General features: G+C 41.3%; 1 protein-coding gene across 12 annotated transcripts in view; it reads left to right on the top strand.

The window, feature by feature from the left end:
* The first annotated feature begins 811 nt into the window (after positions 1-811).
* The window catches only part of Nme8 (NME/NM23 family member 8), a 45,146-nt gene continuing 24,248 nt past the window's right edge, over positions 812-21,709 (top strand). For 2 of the 12 annotated variants that reach the window (XM_021254567.2, XM_021254564.2), the window contains exons 1-12: positions 812-965; positions 1,070-1,308; positions 1,551-1,590; positions 2,025-2,172; positions 2,339-2,445; positions 8,424-8,576; positions 8,969-9,040; positions 12,201-12,317; positions 13,307-13,358; positions 14,533-14,606; positions 17,565-17,657; positions 19,313-19,470. In XM_021254567.2, coding sequence (XP_021110226.1) covers positions 1,555-1,590; positions 2,025-2,172; positions 2,339-2,445; positions 8,424-8,576; positions 8,969-9,040; positions 12,201-12,317; positions 13,307-13,358; positions 14,533-14,606; positions 17,565-17,657; positions 19,313-19,470 — 1,010 coding nt within the window. In that variant the 5' untranslated portion in view covers positions 812-965; positions 1,070-1,308; positions 1,551-1,554. Of the gene's footprint in view, positions 966-1,069; positions 1,309-1,545; positions 1,591-2,024; positions 2,173-2,338; positions 2,446-8,423; positions 8,577-8,968; positions 9,041-12,200; positions 12,318-13,306; positions 13,359-14,532; positions 14,607-17,564; positions 17,658-19,312; positions 19,471-21,709 lie in introns of all 12 variants that reach the window. The other 10 variants (XM_087196405.1, XM_021254568.2, XM_021254571.2 and 7 more) reach the window with 10 other exon arrangements.

The raw sequence follows: 21,709 nt of genomic DNA, 5'->3' as shown, positions 1-21,709 counted from the left end.
CTGGTGAGAACCAGAGGCAGCTTTGTGCAAGGTCTGCTGCAGAGCAGTTGAGCGCGGACCAGAGGGATGCACCCGGTTCCTGGGATCACAGAGTTCTGGTTAGCAGTGAGCTCACCGAAGTTGAGCGGAGGCTGGGTGGGAACGCGTCGCGCCATTTTGGCGCCATATTTGTAAGTGCAGCATTCTAAACAGTTAAAGAAAAAAAAAAGGAGGAGGTACGGGAGTCCACCGTCTAGGAGAGAGGAGAGCGGAGGGGGATGGGAGGACGATCCACCACCAAGGTCCTTGTAGAAGGCAAAGGTCGGGGAGAGGCCGGCAAGGGCTGGAATGAATTAGAGCTCCCTTGTTGTGTTTTGAGATCGCGCGCGCGTGTGTGTGTGTGTGTGTGTGTGTGTATTGGGGATTGAACCCAGAGCCTTCGTGGCACTGAGCTACATCCCCAGCCCTTTTACAAAGCATATTTTTATTTTGAGATCGCAACTTGCTAAGAAGTTAAGTTGCCCAGGCTGCGTTCAGACTTGGGATCCTCTCGTCTCAGCCTCCCACAGCGCCAGGGTTCCAGGCCAGCGCCGCCACATCCCACCTGAATACCCTATTCTTTGCTGCAATGCATGGCCATAGGAAGGTCTCAACGCCTACGTAGTAGACAGACAGTCGACCTGAACATGCGAAGCCAGGGGAGCTGGTGGGGAAACCGAGGTAGGGGTGGGAAGAGGAGCCTGGAGGAGGAGGTGGAAACACTGGGATGTCCCTTCCTTGGAGCCGCGGCGCAGAAGAGCTGTTCCCGCGGGCTGGGACGGGGGCCTGGGCCTCGCGACACCGCGGGGAGGGTGCCCCGGCTCGCGGTGGAAACGTTGGTGGCCTGGATCCTCCCCTCCGGAGGCCTGTGTCCCTCTCGTCCTCCTTAGCGCCGCCAGCGTGGGGCCACAGCGCGGCTGGTGCTGGTGTTCTTCAGCTTTCCCCAGGTGAGCGCAGGCGCCGTTTCCTTCAAGTACCCAACACCTTTATTGAGGTGTCGTCTCCTGGGGTCTTTTCTTGTTTTAACCCAGTGCTTCCTGTCACACCAAAGGTCCCTGCCTGCCTTGAAGAAGGAGTCTTGGCCCCACGCTGGAAAGTTTATGCTGTCCTCCAGAGAGCACGAGTGATGTCATTCTGAAAATTAAGCATCGTTGTAGGCAGGTCTGGACGATTAGTCTGGATGCAAATGAACGTGTAGAAAGCTCTCCATTCCTCTTCAGAAAAAAGACACAAGATTGTTTAAGCAACCAGAGCTTCTGACTGCTTCCCTTCTTTGGGCTTGTTAGGAGGGTAAGATGGGGCAACAGCTCTGAGAACCCCATGGAGCCCAGCAGGAACAGGGCTGTCTGTGAACTGAGTTCCCTCCCCCCACCCCGGCCGCCCCCGTCTCCCTCCCCATCTCTCTCTCTCTCCCCTGTGGCTTCTGATATTTGGAACAGCACATTAGGAGGCTGTCTGCATAGAGAAAGACAACATGATTCAAATTTCCTTGAAGTGATTTGCATTTTTCTTCTTTTTTCCTGTGAGAGCAGAGAAATGGCAAGCAAAAAGCGAGGTGAAGTACAGTTACAGGTGGGTAGGACACCTTATCAGTGCAGCACCTGGTACCCTAGCAGCTGAAGACCTTTCACAGAACCTTGTGTCTTAGTTATTTTTCTCGTTGGTGGGATAAAATATTCAGCACTCAAAGTTAAAGGAGGAAAGGTTTATTTTCGCTCACACTTTGTAGAGGTTTCAGTTCATAACTGGCTGGCTCCAACTCATGGCAGCATGGCACAGGGACATGTCAGAGGAGAAACAGTCCATAGCAGGACAGGCAGGAAGGAAGTAGCAACCAGCAGCAGCAAGCTGTCCTTCTTTTCCCCTTATAGTCTATCCATCCAAGCTATAAACCTATTGGTTGGTGCCACCCACACCCAGGATGGGGCTTCCATTACTCATACCCAGAACTGTGCTACACCCATTTAGTTATCACACAGCCTTAATCCCAGTGTCCCACTATACAGATCCAGACAAATCTGAGAAGCCCCACCTATGAGCACATGAGGCTTTGGAGGGACATCTATATACAAGGCATAACAGCTTGGTTTTTGCAGACAGTCATCAACAGTCAAAGCCTGTGGGAAGAAATGCTGCAGAACAAAGGATTAACAGGTACCGGGGTCCCATGGTCCCAGGTCACTTCAGAGCCACCCCCTCCCCAGCCTCCAACCTGAAATCCTGCTCTCTTGGCCTTGATCTTGGCCTCTGCCCAAGCTGGGGCTACACTGGCATCTAGGTTCTGTGCTTCTGTTTTTTCATGAGTTCTGTTACCACATAGTGATTGATGTTTACCAAGCCTGGTGTGGACCCTGCACAGCCATGCAGCCTTTGTTCAGAAAACTGAAAAATGAAACAAATGAAGAAAAAATTCTGCATTTTGTTGTTGTAAGGATTTCATTTTCATTGAACTACTGATTCTTTGTTACAGTGTTGAAATGTCCACTAATACTTTTAAGTATTGTCTTAATTCAAGCAACCTGTTAATTCTTCAGCATTGACTGCCCACTTGGCAATTTTACTTTGTATTTAGTTCTACAAGGTCTGAGAATGAATGTGATTCTTATCTGAGTCCTACAATGTTGGGGTTACTCACTCTGATTGCAAAACTTACAAAATAATGAAAATGGATCCACATCTCTTCATCTGTTTGTTGTCACCTGACCATATGCTTGGTGTGTGCCCATTGGAGTAAGACTTGCAAAAGCAGTTTTGGGGATCTCACAGAATATACCCTGGTCATTTATCAATTACCAAATTTTATAGTGAAAATGATTTTCCCTTCCTTATTGATTACCCAAATGTGATAAGAGATTAAAGTGTTGTAGGCAGACTCAATTGACTTAACTACATTGATTATTCAAGGCATCCACAACAAATTATTAGCTGGTTAGATCTTTGTTATCCAGTATGGTGGCTGCCAGGCATGAACAGCTATGCAGTACCCGGAGTGTAGCTAGATCAACAAAGGAACTAACTTCTTCATTTTGAGTAGTTTAAATTTAAAATAGTCAATTATGGTAAAGCTTTTAATGCTTGGGATAATGTGAATCTACTTTCTGATAAAATATTTTTATGCTGTACTGGGAACCTTGTGTTGCCAGGCAGGCGAAGCACCACTGAGTTATATCCCCAGCCCAATAAAAAAGTTAAAGATCAATTATTGACTATGAATTATTAATTATAAAGGCCAATAAAGAAGATATGCTCTAAGTATAAAATATAAACCACATTTTAAGATTTAATGTGGAAAAAGAATGTGAAATATACCATTAATTTTTTACATTGTTACATGTTCAAGTGATAACGTTTTGGATGCATTGGGTTAAGGAAAATATATTATTACATTATTTTTACCTGTTTCCTTTGTGTTTTTCCATGTGGCTACTAGTGAATTTAAAAGTATATGGCAAAAAAAAGTATATGACTCAATTGGCTCAATTGTTTCTATTTGACTGAAGCATATCCAAACCAGCTAAGACCTAAGATGCAGAAGCACATAATGGATTTACGCTATCTTGACTTATCTCTAAAATACATAGTCCATAAAGCTGACATGCAACCTCAATCCTTGTGTATTGTGGGCACAGGTCTCCCAAGGCCCCTCAAAGCTAATCTTCTCTTGTGTTTGAGTCTCCACTCCCTCTTGCAGACGTGTTCTTTATGGGACTTTGTTTCCTTACTTTAAGGTAACAATATACATTTTAAAGCCTAGAATCTCTCCTTTACCATTTTTCTGTTTAAGAAGATGTATTAGTCAGCTTTCTTGTCACTGTGACAAAATACCTAACATCCAAAACTAAAAGAGGAGAGATTTATTTTGGCTCACAGTTCCAGTCCATGATCAGTTGGCTCCAAGGCAGAAAGGGCAGGTAGAAGGGTCTGGGGAAGGAAAGCTGTCACCCCATGGCAACCAGGAAGCAGAGAGAGAAGGAGGAGCCAGGACAAGAGTACTCCCTTTTGGGTCAGTCCCCAGTGACCGCCTCCAACCAGGCCCCGCCTCCTATAGCACATTCAGCTGTGAACATCGTATAGTTGGAAGAATGCAGAATGTGATCTGCTTGGATTGATTCCTTTCACTCGATAACATCCATTTAATCTTCCTCCACATCTTTACATGGCCAAATATTATTGCTTTTAGTGCTGTATATATCTCAATTTTTTTGTCTATTTACCATCTGAAGAACATCTTGGTTGCTTCCAAGTTTAAAATAAAGCTATAAACATCTGTTCGCAGATTTTTGTGTGGACGTAAGTTTTCAGCCTAATTTGGGTAAATACCAAGGAGAGTGATTGCTGGATCATATTGTAAAACTACGTTTCCTTTTGTAAGAAACTGAAACTGTCTTCCAAAGTGCCTATACCATTTTATTCTCCTATCAGCAGTGAATGGAGGAACCACTTGTTCTATATCCTGGACAGTATTTGGTGTAAACTGGGTTCTGGATTTGGGGCATTCTAACAAGTCTGTAGCATTTCCTTGATGACATGTGATGTTGGGCCTCTTTCCAGACATTTATTTTCCATCTGTATATATATTTTTGGTTAGGTGTCTGTTAATGTTTTGGGTCCATTTTAAAATTGAACTTTGTTTTGGGGTTTTTTTAATTGTTGACTTTTAAACTTTGTTGTATGTTTTGAATACCACTTCCATGTCAAATACATCTTCTGGAAATATTTTCAGCCAGTCTGTGTCTTGTTTTATTTTTTCAAAGTTTTTTGGAAGGCACGATTCTGTAACAAGCTGCTTTACCCTGAAGAATCAGCCCCATCTGACCTAGACATGATTGCAGGTTTGATTCCTGGCAAGGAGGAGAAGGTGGATCGTCACATGCGGTCAACAAGGGCTTGGTATAAGAAGTGAAAAGACAACAGCGGAAGTGTCTAACAGCTGGCAACAGAATCACAGAAAATCAGAGATCAGAAAATTTCTGTGGTAGTCTAACATTCCCATGCCTTTGGCATGTCATAATTTTTTTGTGTTGTGTTGAATTCTTGTGCAACCTGGTGGTTGGAGTTAGGCAAGTTTGTTTGAAAGGGGCAAGAGTCCAAGCTTACACACCAGGGGTTGAGGGAAGCTGCAGTGTCCAACAGGAAGTAGGGGTCTGTCTTGGTTATGGTGGAGGATCAACATGATTGGCTTTGGAGCTGTCTAGGGGATTGGTGGCCCTCACTTCTGAGTATGTCTGGGTGGGTCATAATAGCCTGTGGCCTATATCTGGTCCCTTGCTCACCCTTTCCTTTCTGGGACTGTCCCCCTGCTCTGCTTCCTGGTCACCATGAACTAAGCATCTTTTCTCCATCACTCCTTTCCACCCTGGTGCTCCTACCTTGGAGCCAGATCACCATAGGCTAAATCCCCTAAGAATGTGAGCCAAATTAAATCTCTTGTCTGTTAGGTTGTAGGTGTCGAGAACTGTGTGCCAGTGACAGAAAAGTTGACCTATACAGGAACAGTGGGAAGAGACTGGCAACAAGCAGACCCCTGCTCACCTGTTAGCATACCTGGACACTCACCTGTTAGTCTACCTGGGAAGGAACTTGGACATAGAAAAGCCAAATGAGAGAGATCTTTAGACAAGCAGCAAGTGAATTCATACTGTGCTGGCAGAGCTCTGGAGTCATCGAATTTCTGATATTTATAGTCTAAGTAGGAACAAAGCAGAGTACTTATGAATGTGAAGGCCAAGGAGTGTGTTGGAATCAAACCATAGAGTTTGCCAGGCTCCCGTTACAGCAGCTCCAGAAGGGAAGCCCTGGTTATAGTAGAGACACTGTGTGGTGATACAGGTGGCTCTCTCTGTCTCTCCTTCTCAAAAAATATATACATACTATATTTTGAATACTGGGGATTGAATCCAGTGTCTTCACACTGAGCTACATCTCAAGCCCTTCTTTATATTTTTATTTCGAGACAAGGTCTTGGCAAGCTGTGTAGTTAGGCTCAAACTTCAGAGGGGGATCTTTCTGCTCCAATCTCCCAGAAAGCTGGCATTACAGGCATGTGACACCAAGCCTGTCTAAACAGGTGTTTTAACAAGCTATGTCCACCCAGAATCACCTGGGTGAGACAGAATTCCTTAGGCTCTTCCACGGGAATTATTTCCATTTATATATCTGTTTGTGTGAGTCAGCTTTCCATAGCTGAGAAAAATGTACTAAAGCTAGGAAAGGTTTATTTTCCTCTCCTGGTTTGAAAGGCTTCCACGCACGGTCAGTGGCCTGTGATGAGGCAGAAACATCATGGCAGAGAGGCGGTGGAGGAAAGCTGCTCACCTCATGGCAGCTGGGAAGCAGAGAGCGTGAGAGAACAGAGGGTAAGGGGCAGGGGACCAGATATAGTTCCCAAGGACATGCTCCCTCCCATCCACTCCCTTCAACTCTGCCTCAACTCCTCTTTCCATCGTCTGTCAGTAATACTATCATCATAATCTTATCAACAGATAATTCACCTCTGAATTTAGTGTTCTTCTCATAATCCACTTAAAACACCCATCAACTGGTAACCCAGCATTCAACGCAACAAGTTTTTTTGTTCTTGTAACAACCATAGTACTACCGAACCGGGAATGGAAGTTTTCCAAAATAGACCCTATTCAAAGCACTAGTATGTGTTGAATTTAACAACAAAACCCTACACAGTGTCTCTGAATAGTTTATATTCTGTGTGGTTGCACTCTGCAATAGTTCATTTGCATAGATTAATGCTGTTTTTATAAAATGATCTACCTGAAATAGACGTAAAAAAAAAAAATCCAAACCAAAAACGTTGGAACCTCTGCTGTGAGCAACAGTGCAGAGATGCCCTCTGGTGGACATCTTGTTTTCTGCAGTTAGCCAAGGAAAAGAGACCCTTTCGGAAAAGGTAAAGTCCAAAATTAAAACTTGAGGAGTTGATTCATTACTAAAATCACCCCGAGTTGAATAGTCAGTATAAATGCTTTTGCTATGTCCTTTTCCAAAAGATAATATGAAAAATTATAGAATATTTCCATAGTGGCCTCTTGGAAGCTAGGGTGATGGATTCTAGGACCTCTGCAGTTACAAAATCCAAGGGGTGCTTAAATTCTTTATATAAGATGATGTAACCTTTGCAATCTCTAGATTACAGAGATACTCTAGATCAGTTAGGGTGAACCTTTTAGAGACTGAGCACTCAAACTGTAACCCCAAACCCACTTATTTATCACAATGTGCCAACCCTGCAATTAAACCTGAATACTGAGAGTTTTAGTTTAGAAAAAAAACCCTGTTATCCAATGCTGGGGTGCTGGGGTGACTTGACTTGTGTGTGGACAGCAGGGGCTCTGTGTGCCCCCCATGGCACATGTACCACAGGTTCACCACCACTGCTCTAGATAACAGACATCTATAATACCTAATAAAATGTAAATGCAATGTAAACAGTTGTTATATTGTATCATTTAAGAGTAGTGACAGGACAAATGTTTGTACACATGCAGAACAGATGCACTCTTTTTTCTAATATTTTTTATCCATGGTTGGTTGAATCCATGGATGAAGACCTCTATGGAGGGTTGATACCTGATGATCTCTAGGCTTCATCATTCCAATGTTTTTATTATAATAAAGTATTAATAATAAAATGACTCGATATAATAATAACCATGGTAAATAACGTTTGATTATATACATCATTACATAGGTGTGTATAAAGTGTATACACTGCCAGCTCTGAGTGTCTTTAAGAGGCATGATCTGAAATATGGTGGGTGCAGCTGCCCAGTGCCATCCAACAGAAAGGCAGGCTCAGAAGGATATGACTCTGTGTCTCATCCACCTCATGCATTGGGTCTGGCACTGTGTGACTGCTGGCTCTTGCCCAAAGTCAAAATGATCATGAAAAGGAAACATGAGTCATTCAGGATATGGAGACAGCCACAAAAGGGCAACTAAAGAGTCTCCAAAAAACCATCTTCTTCCCCTTTCATCCATTTTGTCATATCTGTCATCCATTTTGATCCTGAGAGGGAGCAAGGGGAGGAAGGGAAAAGGAAAAAAAAGAATACAAGGGAAATATGGAAACAAAGCTCTTGTAAATAAGGAGGGGAAGAAGAGTTGAAGGGAGGGGAGGGAAATAGGGGGAGAAAAGAAGAATCAATGTATATTATGTACAGGTACAAATTCCCTATGATGAACGTGATCATTATGCATATCACGTGTATGAATGAAATTAACTTAAAAATAAAAATAGGATCAACTGCAAAAAAAGAAAGAGGACTTCTAGAACTTCTTCAGAAAGTGGCAAGAATGATGGGATAAGTGTGCTCAAAGCAAGGGGCACAATTTTGAGGCGGATTAGTAGCAATGTGTCTTTCACTGTGATAATTTTTTTTTAAATTTAGACACATACCTTATCTTTTTATCATACTGTGGATTCTGAGGAAGAGCTGAGGTACGAAGGCCCATCGGAAGCATGTTTTACCTGTGCACAGGACTCTCCTAACAGGAGGAGGCAGGTGCACACCCACATAAAGAGTACAGGATTGAAAGGGAGAGTGAGTGCCCCTGGGAGTGGGTAGTCAAGTATGGGGTGGCAGGAAAAATGCTTTGCAGCAGGAGAGAGTCAGATGGACACTTTGGAAGAAGCATCCTTGAGCTGAGTTGGAAAATGAAGGGCAGAACCAAGCAATGAAGAAGGAAAAGACAAAGAGATGACTTAGGCTGGGTACCATAATGGAAACAGAGAGAGGGAGAGTTGACATCAGAGGAGGGGAGGCAAGGCTTGATTTGCCACTTTGTGCAATTTGATCCTTAATACAATGGTAATATACCCAGAAAATGTTGTAGTAAACATAAAATTGTATTATCTCTGCATTCGTTAACATAGTGTATTAAAGGACTTTCACATAGTTTCCTTATCATTATATAAAACATTTACTTTTTTCAGGCAGAAGCTGACAATATTGTGACTTTGCAATCATTTAGAGACAAATGTGAACCTGTTTTTCTCTTTAGTGTTGTAAGTATAGCACTTGTCTCAATTATATTGTAGATTCCCTTTTGCAGTTAAAGAGCAAGTAGCACTATAAGATTGTCATGGAGCTTTTGCTGGTGATAGCAATTGTACATTGCTGTATCTGATTGTCTATTAATATAATTCATAATATGACATTTAGGAGCTTGTAATGGGTTGAAGAGCTTAAACTATAAACACTGAGCTAATCAGAGAAAAGTAAAATAACATGGTGTTTACCTATACTAAGGAAATCATCAGAGATTTGTACAAAGAAGTATTTACAGGAAAGAAAAATGGAAATTTCTCAAGCAGGAGAAAAATGGCTATAAATATTCATATATACCCACACAAGAAAATAACTGTATGATCATTATTTTGGGATACATATTAAGTTTACCTCTACAAATGTAAAGGAAGAAGACACAAAGTTTAGTCACCCAAATTTTCTAGCAATTTTTTATGTATGTTGGAAGGATGCATACATTTTTCTTCATGGCACATCTTTTTATTTTCTACTCTATGACAAACACACAACTTTAATGATCAGAAAACCATCATAAGCTATTTTCTAAAAGCCGAGCTGTACTGTCTCACTGTGTGATGTTTACAACTCACTTAGGCAGTTAGGAGATCTTTGACCATGTTTACTTTTTCTTTCCTCCCTCCACTTACCACTGCCTCCCTTAGCAGATTTTCTCTGCAGCCCAGGAGTGATGACATTTTTTTCAGATGAAGTTTCTCAGGCCAGGAGTAGAGTTACTTTTTCTCCTACTTCCTCTTACTTCTTTCCTAATTCCTGTTGCCTTGCTTATTAGAAATCTGTTTTATTTGGCAACATTTCCTCCTCCTCCTTCTCCTCCTCTTTCCTGTTGCTTGATGGCCTTCAAAACATTTCTACTGATGACTGAAGGCTTTGGCACATGCTCCAAGACTTGTTCTCAAACCCAAGGCCCACCATCATCTTAGGGACGTCAGTATTCACATCTGCAGTCTACCTAATCTCCTGGCCTTCCCGGTTTTTGACCTCCTCATTGAGAATGACCCTTTTCTTCCAGTGTATCTCATTCAATCACTCCTGTATTCACACCTCTGGCATTTTTACCGCCCGACGTTGCACTTCCATGACCATTAAATTAAGAATCTCATTATTTGATCACAAAAGCACTCTAAAGCTTATTGCTTGGTCATTCACATATTCCCACAGTGGCCCTTTGAAGCTTTCTTGGCTCATGACAGATTTCTTCTAGCAAGTTTCAGCAAGAATGGCTTCTTTTCAAGGGAAATGTTGAAAAATTCCTTTTACTGGGAAGTGATAATTAGAGTTTCTGCTTCCATTTAAACCTTTCTCGACTTCATCCTTCTCACTGGCCTTTGAATATGATTAAATCATTTAAATTTTTAAAAATTTCATTCTGATATCATGCCCCTCTCCCGCTACTTCTCCATTTCTCTTATTTGCCTTACAGCTAAGTTGCTCAAAAGTTTCTATATTTATTTTTATTGCATTTCTTCCTATTCCATCTATGCCTCAGCACATTCAATCTGGCTTCTGTGTGATTATTCAACCAAAATGGCTATTGCTAATATATTCATTACAAGCCTGTTGCTAAATGGGCATTTTTAGGTCTTCACCGTTGCGTACCTCTCAGATGTGTTTCAGTTGTGACCATGCCCTCTTTCTTAACCTTGAGGGGCTTGGCTCTCCTTTCACCTTCCTGGATGCTTCTTCCCCTCATCTCTTTTGCCCTCATCCTTTTTCATTTAGCTATTATATACCAATACTGACCTAAGAAAATGCCCTCTATGCACCCTCACAATTGTCAACAACTCGAGATTTCATCCTCAGATAACTTCTATTTCCAACTCCACACTTGTGTACCCAGCTTGACACCTGTCGGTTTTTGCAAAAATCCTATCTCGCTACAAACTCATCCAGCACCAGGTCCTCCTCCCCCCAAAATGTGATCCTCTTCTAGTGATTCCTCATTTGGAAAATAGCATGGTGATTCACGATTTATACAGTCTTCGAGTGAGATATAGAAGAAACATCTCATTGACATCTTTTTCCATCACATTCAATCCAAGCCACTATATGGACCTGCCAATTCCACCCCCCAAGGCACACGTACCTGCTTCCTGCCATTTGCTCCACCTCTACATAGACTGAGAGATCATTGCCTGCCATCTCACCTCTAGAGTAGCTCCTAACTTTTCCACAAGCATTATCTCCTTAACCTCTTCCTTCCCAACTTTTTCTCCACACAGCAGGAGAAAAGATCTTTACAAGCAACGATTCTAACCATGGCTGAAGCCTCTGTTTAACAGTCCTCTGCACACAAGGTGTAGGCTTCATCCACACATGGGACCACAGGCTCTGCAGCATCTGATGCCTTCTGGTGTTGGGTCTCATCACCTACTAGTTCTCTCTCACTTTCTCGGCTGGCGTCCACATTGCCCTGCCTCCCTCCAGCCTCATATCTTACATCTGCTATGCCTTGTGCCTAGAACACTCTTCCTTCTCCTTTTTGCCTCATTATCTCTTGGCCTTCTTTCCTATTTTAAGCAAAGAATCACTTCCTGATACTGAGAAGAATCACTTCCTGATACTGAGAAGTGCCATTCTGGCAGGTGCGCTGAGTGATTTGCACCTGTTATAGTGATATCTAATTGGGATTGCTATACATTTGTTTGGCCTCTCTTTTTTTACAGTTGAGTTAGGTACCAGAGCCCTGATTCCATAGGATGGTGTCTGGTCCCTTCAGAGTAAGCAGATGCTTAGGAAGCATGAAGTGAAAGGCAGCCAAAATGGGAGTGGCCTCAGGAGGACAGTGTTGGAAACACTGGAAACAGTGGAACATCTGGACACATTGCATGTCTCTGCTCTTGTATGTCAATGATCTGCTGCAGTGTCCTGCTGGGGGACACAGCCATGGCTTTGGCTACAGGAAGACAGTCAACCTGGAAGTAAAACTCAAGGAACTGGGTTTACTAAATCTAAAGGTCATTTCAGGTCATTATTGACTTACTTTAAAATGACTCATAACTATAGCTAAAAGAGGATTGATGAGGAAGAGGGTCAGGGAGGGGCAAATTTGTCCAGATTATCCTTTCTTGACTTGTTCTGAAAATAACTGTTTCATGTTTTCTTTTCCTTTATACACAGAATGGCAAAATTATTGCGAAGATTCAGGGTGCAAATGCACCACTAGTTAATAAAAAAGTTATTACCTTGATCAATGAAGAGAAGAAGATTGCAGCAGGCGAAATGGTTCGCCCTCAGGTAATACTGTGGATATGATGACTATCTTAATTTTTTAAATGCATTACCTTTTTTGTTGTTCTGCTAACATATTTTCCTAACTTCATGTGTTAGTCAGCTTTCCGTAACTGTGGCCAAATACCTGAGAAAATCAATTTGTAAGGAGGAAAAGTATAGTTTGGCTCATGGGTTCAGAGATTGCAGTATGTGATCATTTTGTGTCTTAGTAATTTTCTCATCATGGGACAAAATACTCAACACCCACAACTTCAGGGAGGGGAGGTGTATGTTGGCTCTTATTTTCAGTCCATGGATGGTTGGCTTCAAGGCACGAAGAGGATGGTAAATGGCCTGGTGCAAGAAAGCTGCTTACATCATGGTATCCAAGAAGAGGAAAGAGCAGGGAGGAGGTGGAGAGGGAGATGTATCTTCCAGGTCACACCTCCAGTGACCCACCTCCAACCAGACCTCATCTCTGAACAGCATGTTAGCTATAGCACCATCATGATCCAGTTGTCTTCCAAAACCCCCACCTCTAAACACATGAGACTTTGGGCAGACATTCTAGATCTAAACCATAATGCTTGGCCCCATTGCTTTGGGGCTGTGGTGAGGCAGGGCATCATGTCAGGGAACTCATGCTGGAACTCATGGAGGCTGGAAAGCAAAAAAGAGAGAGGACAGGAAGAGAACAGTGTCCCACAATCCCCTTCAAGGGCACTCCCCCAATGACCTAACTTCCTCCCACTAAGCTCAGCCTCTTAAAGGTTCTATCACCTGTCATTAGTGCCACAAACTGGGAACCAAACCCTTAATACATGGGTCTTGGGGGACACTTATCTAAACCATAGCACTTTATGACTACCTAGATAACTAAAGGTATAAAGGTACTTTTCAAATTTACCTTCAATACTTTGGGTTATAAATATTTACTGAAAACAAACTTTCTAACCCCCTTTTTTATCATGTTATTAAGACAACTGTATTTTACTTGCATTTCTCTTTCACAGTACCCTGATATTCTGCTCATAGAGTTAGAAAAGACTAGGAAAAAACCTGAAAGTAAGTACATTTACTTTATAGTAATGGCAAGGGTTTTCTGTTTATGTGTGTTCATTATAGCATCACTAGTAGCAGCACAAAGCTAGTAGTGACAGCAGTGTTAATCAATAAGGGACACTGGGATAAATGATGATTGATGCATTGCAGGGTTGAGGTATTAAAAGGCACCCTCATTTTCTCTCCTTGCCTCATAGTTTTGGTCTCTAAGCAAAGACTTTCAAAGGTTAACCAAGGTAGCCAGCTGTGGTGGCACAAGCCTGTAATCCCAGCACTCTGGGAGCCTGAAGGAAGAAAATCACAAGTTTTTTTTAATTTAATGATTTAGTGAGTTTATGTCTCAAAAATAAAAAAAGTAGGCTAATAAGAACCAAGATACATCATGTACAGGTACAAGCACCCAATGATAAATGTAAATGTATTGTATACCTAAAATGTACCAATAAAAGAATTTAAGCAAAAAAGGGACTAAGGATATAGCTCAGTGTGAAGGTCTTGGTTTCAATCCCAAGTGCTTTAAAAAGAAAATTAAACAGGTTTATGGATTCCTATGTCCTGCAACTAATTTAGACAGCACTTTCCTAGTTTATCCTTTCAAATATTTGTGAAAAATGATTTCTTCTGATGACAATGCTCTTGGTTTACTTTGCAGTTAACAGTTCCATACCTTCATGTGATTGTGTGTGTGTGTGTGTGTGTGTGTGTGTGTGTGTGTGTGTGTTCATTCTCTGGAGGGAGCAAAGGCAGACAGACATGCTCAGTGAATTTTTGTACTAAAAATTTATCATAAGAATGTAGATAAATTTGCAGGTGGAAATTCTATCCATTCGTAATCTTGCATAGTGCATGCTTGAAGCTTCACTCGCGAAGGTACTGAGCTGGATGGATCATGTGGTGATTCACATGCATGTGAATGACATTAAATCTACCAGCACCTACTTTTGCAATGTTTTTTGCCTCTTGATGAAAATCTCTTGTGACTGTTTCCCCTGCATGCAAATATATATCCTGTCCTTTTATTCTAAGTAGAAACACTGTAGTACTTGAAAGGCCATAATTAGATGTCATGCTATCAAGGATCAGAAATTCACTGAACATCAGGAATTTACACTTAAAATTGTCAGATCCTTCAGGACCTCACCTTTGTCCCAATAAAATAAGATTATTTTTTCCCTAGGGGAAAGGTATAGTATTGCTATTATCAAGCCAGATGCTGTGCTTAAAAGGAAAGCTCAAGAGATTAAAGAAAAAGTAAGTAGTATTTATCAACAATAACTTAATTTCAAAGTAACAACACCTTGACTGTCAAGTTGGAGCCAAGCTTATAACTCAAAATAAAACAGAATACAATGAACAACTGGCACTCAGTACTGTGATAGCCAACCCGACTCCATCTTGTGCCTCAAGTCCATTTTGTACCTGTGTTTGATCAAAGCACCCAAAACCCCCACATCCTCCTTGGCAGTAAACTTGCTGCAGTTGCAGGATGTTTTGTAGCTCATCTAGTGTGTGTGAAACTTCCTTGTACCGCTCACTAATGAGGCATAGTTCTGCTTCTGTAAGATTCCCCTTGGTCTTCCCTGAGCAACTGAAAGCATGATTTAAAAGGAGAAATCAAGCCATTTCCCATTGCCGAGGGAACTTTCTGGGCGCTAGCCCCCTTGACCGCTGGCTATAATAAATGGGCTCAAATCTGGTGCAGAGTGTGGTGCATTCAATTGTTCTAACTCACTTGTCCATAACAGCACTTGTAACGGCTTGGAGCATTCTACACACTTACAAAGTGTCTATCTCCTCATGCATCCTCCTTTTAAAAAACCCTACTCTACCAGTTAAAGATGTAAATTATAAATTATAATTCTTATATTGTAATATGTTCTTTTTGTTTAGCTATTAGTAAGGCCATCTTGTTATAAACTCACATTAACTTGCTTTATTCTCTGTATGATGTTACACATATATGATCCTTTTCAACACCTGAAAGCTGAAGGAAGCATTTGATGTCTTGCTTTAGAGCCCAAATAAATCCTATTATATATAGAATAGATATATTTCATATGGATATATTTTCATATACATGAAAACCATATTTTAATTTAGAAGTTAGCAAATTTTTCCAGTAAAAGGTCAAATAATGACTATTTTGGGTTTTGTTTGCATAAGGTCTCAGGCAGCAGCAATAAATAATATGCAAGTGAATGAGTGTGGTTATTTCCATAAACTTTATTTATAAGAACAGAGAGTGGCCCAGATTTTGACTGTAGCCTGTACTACTGACCCCTTGAGAGATGACTCTGTGTTGAAACAACAAAATTATGTTGAAATTTGAAGGCATACTATCTGAGCAGTGGAAGAGGTCACATAAGGAGCTATGTCAAGAGGGATAGATATCTCTTGTTCTTCTTTTGTTTTTTCTATTAACTAGTTTTTGTTTGATATGGTCAGGATCATTCATTTTATACAGTTTGTATCACTTTGATAAATAATTTTGAAGCTAAAGGAAGTTAGCAAGAACAGTACAAAGAACGCTTTCCCCTAAACCATTTGAGAGTAATTTATCAATAGGGTGGCCCCTGGTCCCCCACTACTTGAGTATGTCTTTCTAAAACAAGGGTTTTCTCCCACATAATCACAATACAACATCAAATCAGGAAAGGAATATCAATGCTCTCCATCATACATTCATTCTTTAGCTGTAACAGCCCCGGTATCGAGTAAACCACAATAGGCAGATACGTCACAGGTTGTAGGATTTGTAGGATCATTTGTTCCAATTTTAAGTTGGTTTAGTTAAAGTCACTTGCTAAGGTTTATGCTCCAGATTCTGGTGTGTGTCGGGGGTGGTGGTAGATGGGTATCAAACTGTATCCTATTTCCTCCCACATGGCTTACTCAAATATTTCAAAAGTAATATTGGGTACCAGTACTTTATTGTTCTGTACTAGAGTTTGTTTTCATAGCCATAATGGTGAAAGTTTTCAACATTTTAGCATCTTTTAATTGAAGCAGTATTAGGGATCATCAGTTCATGTTAATATGCTTTTTTTTTTTTGTAGTGGGGATCACACTCAGGACCTTGTGCTTGCGAGGCAGGCGCCAGAACCTCTGAGCTAAATCCCCAGCCCTCATGTTAATATCTTTTTGTCCTGGCATGATAAGCAGCATTTCAGTATGGAATATTGTATTTGGTAAACACTTCACCTTCCTGGAATATAGTAAAAGCTTCTAGGACAGGGAAAAATCAGGAACTCAAAAAATCCAAGTAGCTCAATCAGTAAATAAGCAAATAAAATGAACAGACACATCTCAAAAGAAGACATAGAAATGGCCAATAATTATACAAAAATATTCAATATCTTTATTTGTGAAATGCTAATCAAAACTACTTTTAGATTCCATCACACTAGTCAGAATGGCTATCATCAAGAATATAAAACACAATGCCAGCAAGGACACAGGGAAAAAGGAAAACTTTTACACTGTTGGTGGGAATGTAAATTATTAGTCACTATGGAAATACTTTAAAAACTTTACATAGAGCTACCATTTGATCTAGCTATACTACTACTTGTTATATACCTGAAAGAATTGAAGTCACCGTACTACAGAGATGCCTGCATACCCATGTTTATTGTGGACATATTTCCATTAACTAAAACAGACTATGTGTTGGTAAATTCACAAAGAAAATGTGGTCTATATACATAATGGCATGTTATTAGCCATAAGGAAGAATGAATTCAGAGTGAGGATGTAGCTCAATGATAGAATGCTTGCCTACAGTGTGGACGGTCTTGGGTTTAATCCCTACTGCCATAAAAAACAAATCATGTCTTTAAAGGAAAGTGTATGGGACTGGTTATCATCATGTTAAGTGAAATAAGCCAAGTTCAGAAAGAGAAATGTTGTGTTTTTTTTCTCATATGTGGAATCTAGGGGTGGGAAAAGAAAGAAAACACAAAAGTCAAAGGAAGACTATTAGAGAAGAGAAAGGGAATTGGGGAGAGGAAGCACAAGAAGGCATTAATAGGGGATGGAAATGGTTAAAATGTATGCACATATGAATATGCCAACATGAAATCCATTATTCTGTATAACTAATGTAAGCATTTAAAAAATCCTAAGTTATCTGTTAGGCATAGGAAATGAGCATCCTTAACTTTATTTTATGTGTGATCCGTGACATATCTGGTTCTAACCTAACTGCAGATCACCATGGCAGGATTCGTCATAGAAGCAGAGGAAAAGACCATGTTCACTGAAAAACAAGTGAGGGATTTCTACAGTCAGATAGCAGACCAGGTAACAAGATTTTTTTAAAAAGGGAGAAAGGTGTAGCTCAGTGGTAGAGCGCTTGCCTTGTATGCTTGAGGCTCTGGGTCCAATTCCCAACACTGCAAAGAAAAACAGAAAAATGGGTTTTAAAAATGCCAGTCCTTGTTCAAATGTACTCAAATAGGGTAATTTCTATAAGTAGTTCTCCATTACGGAAAAGCAAATGAGTAAGTCTGGCCAAGCAAAAAATCTTCAGGTGTCTCTGTTGAGGTCCATAATGAAGCAGCAAGTTTTGTTCTTCCTGGAGGATGGAAAGCACACCAGGAATCTTGGAGGCAAAGTGTAGAACAAGCTTTATTCTTAGTACAGGTGGGTCAGCCTGGGTTCACACAGCAAGAGGTTGACACCCCCCCACTTTGGGGTTGAGCAGGGCAGGTTATACTCTCCAGAGGGGGCAGGCTTGTAGGAATTACAAAGAGTACGAGTCACATGGGCTCAGCAAATTCATTGGTTATTAGGCATTACAGACGGCAAGCTCAGCGCATAGAGTTATATACCTCATTTACATTTGGTGGGGAGGTAGAAGTAACAAAACTATTTGAGAACAAAGAAAATTTCTGAGATTCTTGAGAGAATGTACCAGGCTAGGCAAGCCCAGACACGTTGAGGGAATGGGGAAAACTTCTCTGTCAGTAAGTCTGGCTTTAACTGCAGAGAGGCACATTCCCATTCAATATCTTGGCACCAAAGATGGCCCCGCAGAGAAGTCTCTGGTAGAAATACTGGCATCCAGGAAAAACTGACTGGTCCAATTACTTCAATGGAGTGAAGGCCTCCTTTGCCATGTCCTCAGGAAGTGAATATCCAGTCCTTTCCTATACATTTTTATCCTGGGCTAAAGGGTCTTTTATCATCAGCTCCACAGGAAAGCCCTAATGCATTCTTTACCTAAAAGCCTTTCTCTCAGTCTGTACTTGTTTACATTCTCTACTGCCCAGAGGAATAGGATAAAGGCAGTGCTGGGTAGTATTACAAAGCAGCATTTGTTTGAGGGGTCAGAAGAGCTATCCTCTAGAAATTCAAATTTCAACATGGTAGGTTCTAGATACACGTGGCCATTTGAATTTGAATTCATTAAAATTAAAAAGCATTAAACATTCAGGGTCTTAGTCACATCAGTCACCCCTCAAATGCTCAATAGCCACTGTATTGGACAACACAGAAAAACAAGTTGTTCATCGCAAGCAGTTCTCCTGGACAATGCTTTGTAGGACTTGCTGTACCATTTAAACCATCTCTCCTGGCTCCAGCTTCCACAGGTATAAAAAGAAAAGGATTGTCCAGCTGCATCAGCTATACATAGAAACTTCTGAGAAAATCCAGCTCATTAACTCCACCCCAAAACTACTGAGCCAGTAACTCTGGGAATGAGTTATACAATGTTGTGTTTAACAAGCCCTCCCAATGACTTGTAAATATTCTAAAATTTAAAAGATTAGTTCTTGCTGCCTGTGAACTTCCCTCCTTCAAAAATGTCTTTGTAAATAAAGATTTATATGGATAACATTCCCTTGCCCGTGGATCATGAAGGGGAAGATGTCACTGGTCTTGTGTAGTGCCTGCCATGTTATTCCACCTACTTCAGGAGCCTTAAATAAACAGTTTATCATTTTGTTTTGTAGCCTGACTTTGAAGAGTTCCTGTCTTTTATGACAACTGGTCTAAGCAATGTGCTAATTATAGCTCAGGAAAAAGAACAGGATCAAGTGGAAGAAAATGAGACAGAACTCAAAGAAACATCTGAACCTCCAACTGAGAGTGAAGTCAAGAAGTGGGACAGGTAATTAAGAGCAGAAATTTATCATTTAGAATGCGCCATTAGGTAATAGAGTGTGACATCAAATATCTCAGAACAACAGAAGTTTTTTATGTTGTAGTGACAAGTATTTCTTCCTCTCAACCTGAATTATTGTCAACTGGATAGAGTGGAGACATTAGTAGATCACACTTCCAGGTGTGATCTTGGGGAATATATTTTGTCCCTAGACTCTTCCTCTCTGACTCATCCACTCCTCTCTGCTCCTGGATGCCATGAGTTAGGCACCTTTCCTCTGCTATGCCCTTCATGATGTTTATGCCATGGGTCTAGCTACCATGGACTCGAACCACGAGCCCAAATGCATCCCTCTTCTTTTAAGTTTCATCCCTCTTCTTTTATGTTGCAAGTGTTAGTTACTTTGTCCCAGCAATGACAAAACTGACCAGTACACCAGGATTGCCTCAAAAGTTTATGCTAACAGCATTAGAAAAAGAAGAATTCTCCCTGCATGCCCTTCTAAACCTTGGGCAGACCAGTCTGGATTCATGACCTGCAGCTTGAAAAGTATATCGAAATCACACATGATCCCCCAAACCTCTGACCATCTCCCACATTCCCTTTCTGCCTTCTCAGTGCCCTAAAATCATCAAACATGCTCTTTTTCGTAAGGCACTTGGTGGTTATAAATTGCTGGCAGCAAAATGGCTGTACATTTTTGCTGATGAATTTGTAAACATTTGGAAATGGACATAAGTAATTTGCAGAATGCTGTTACATGAGGCTATTTGTACCTTTTAGACCTCTGAAGACTCAGAGAATCCAGAGCTTAATGCACCAGTTGTCAGAGCTGCTCCTGAAAAAAAGTTGGATGAGCAGGAACAGGCTTGGTGGCTGAGGAACAGACTCAGGTGGCTGAGTCTTGGGACTTTGTGGAGGTGTGAATCCACTGCTTGCCTCCCATCTCTTCTGCATTTGTTGCCTGGGGGGCCCTGCAACTTTCCTCATTGCCTTATTAATGAATAGTGAAGGTTGTCCAAGAGTAACCACCTCTTCTGTTCCTAGCATTGTCGTATCTTTTAGGTTGTGGGAGATTCTAATCCCATTCACTTCAAATTTTAAACCAAAGGAAAGGAGTGCTTTACTGCTGACAAAAGGCTTTGCAAGCAGTAGTAGTTTTTTTCTGGGTTTGAGGGGAAATGATGAATGAGCAGAAGGAAAGTTTGGGTGGGGAGTGCTGGGTTTAAAAAAATATCAGATTTTGTACCATAGTTTTTGAGCCACTTCAAAATAAAAAGTGTTCTGTGAAACACCTATGTTGCAATTGGTATAAGAGAAGTCAGAACTCTATTGGTGCTATTGCCCAGGCAGCAATAAGTCTCTATCACATTGAACTTTGAAGAGCAGTTGTGTCCAGTTGCTCAACACCCACCTACAACATTGTGGTGGGTTAACTAATGGCCAATTTTGAGTCAGCATGGTTCTGGTCATGGAAGACCCACCTGAGGATTGTTGCCAATAGCAAAGCTTAAAGGAGAACCTGAGGGGAAGATCACATACTGCTGATTTTCGTGAAGAAGCTGCTTTTCTGTGGTTTTTCTTCAGAGGAGGCTTGACTGCTGTCTTCCTTTAGGAGAGCTTCATTCCATGTCTTCATCTTGGACGTCATCTCCTGGCTTTGAGTGCAGAGCTCTCAGCCTTCTGGCACAGACCCTTCACCCTGCCAACACAGACTTTCTAGCTTCCAGCACTGGCCCTTGGCCCTTTCTAGGGGTTTAGATCCTTGACAGAGACTTGCACGGGACATTGCCATGGGCTCCAAGGCCTTGACAGGCTCCTTTGGGTCTCTAGTGTGCAGACAGACTTTTCACAGTCTTCTACACCCGACTGTAGTAAACACTGACTAATACAAACATGGACAGTGTAGGCATTCTCACTGGTGGGGAGGTGTGGGTGGAATGAGACCCGTTCACCTTGTTTGGCATGGCCTGTAATATTTTCTTTCTAAACTTAGGGACCCCCTGTGGCCTTTGCTTGTGTTTGTCCTGAGTACTGGCCCCAGGCAGGCAGTGTGGAATGGTGTGGAGCAGGCTTGGTTGGTAATTGTTGTTGTTCCCACAGTGCTTCTGCAAGCAGGGCCTTCTAGACCACCCTTAGCTCAAAGACAGAATTCAAAGAAAAAACTAGAAACCAAAAAATAATATATTTTAACTTGGGTTTTATTTATCTTTTCATAAAGTCAAACACTGAGGGTGTCTTGTCA

This window comes from Heterocephalus glaber, unplaced genomic scaffold, assembly GCF_053883595.1.
Source record: "Heterocephalus glaber isolate CG9 unplaced genomic scaffold, H.glaber_assembly_v1.0 deba00001610, whole genome shotgun sequence".
NCBI classification, from domain to species: Eukaryota; Metazoa; Chordata; class Mammalia; order Rodentia; family Bathyergidae; genus Heterocephalus; species Heterocephalus glaber.
This window is presented reverse-complemented; position numbering and strand designations above follow the sequence as displayed.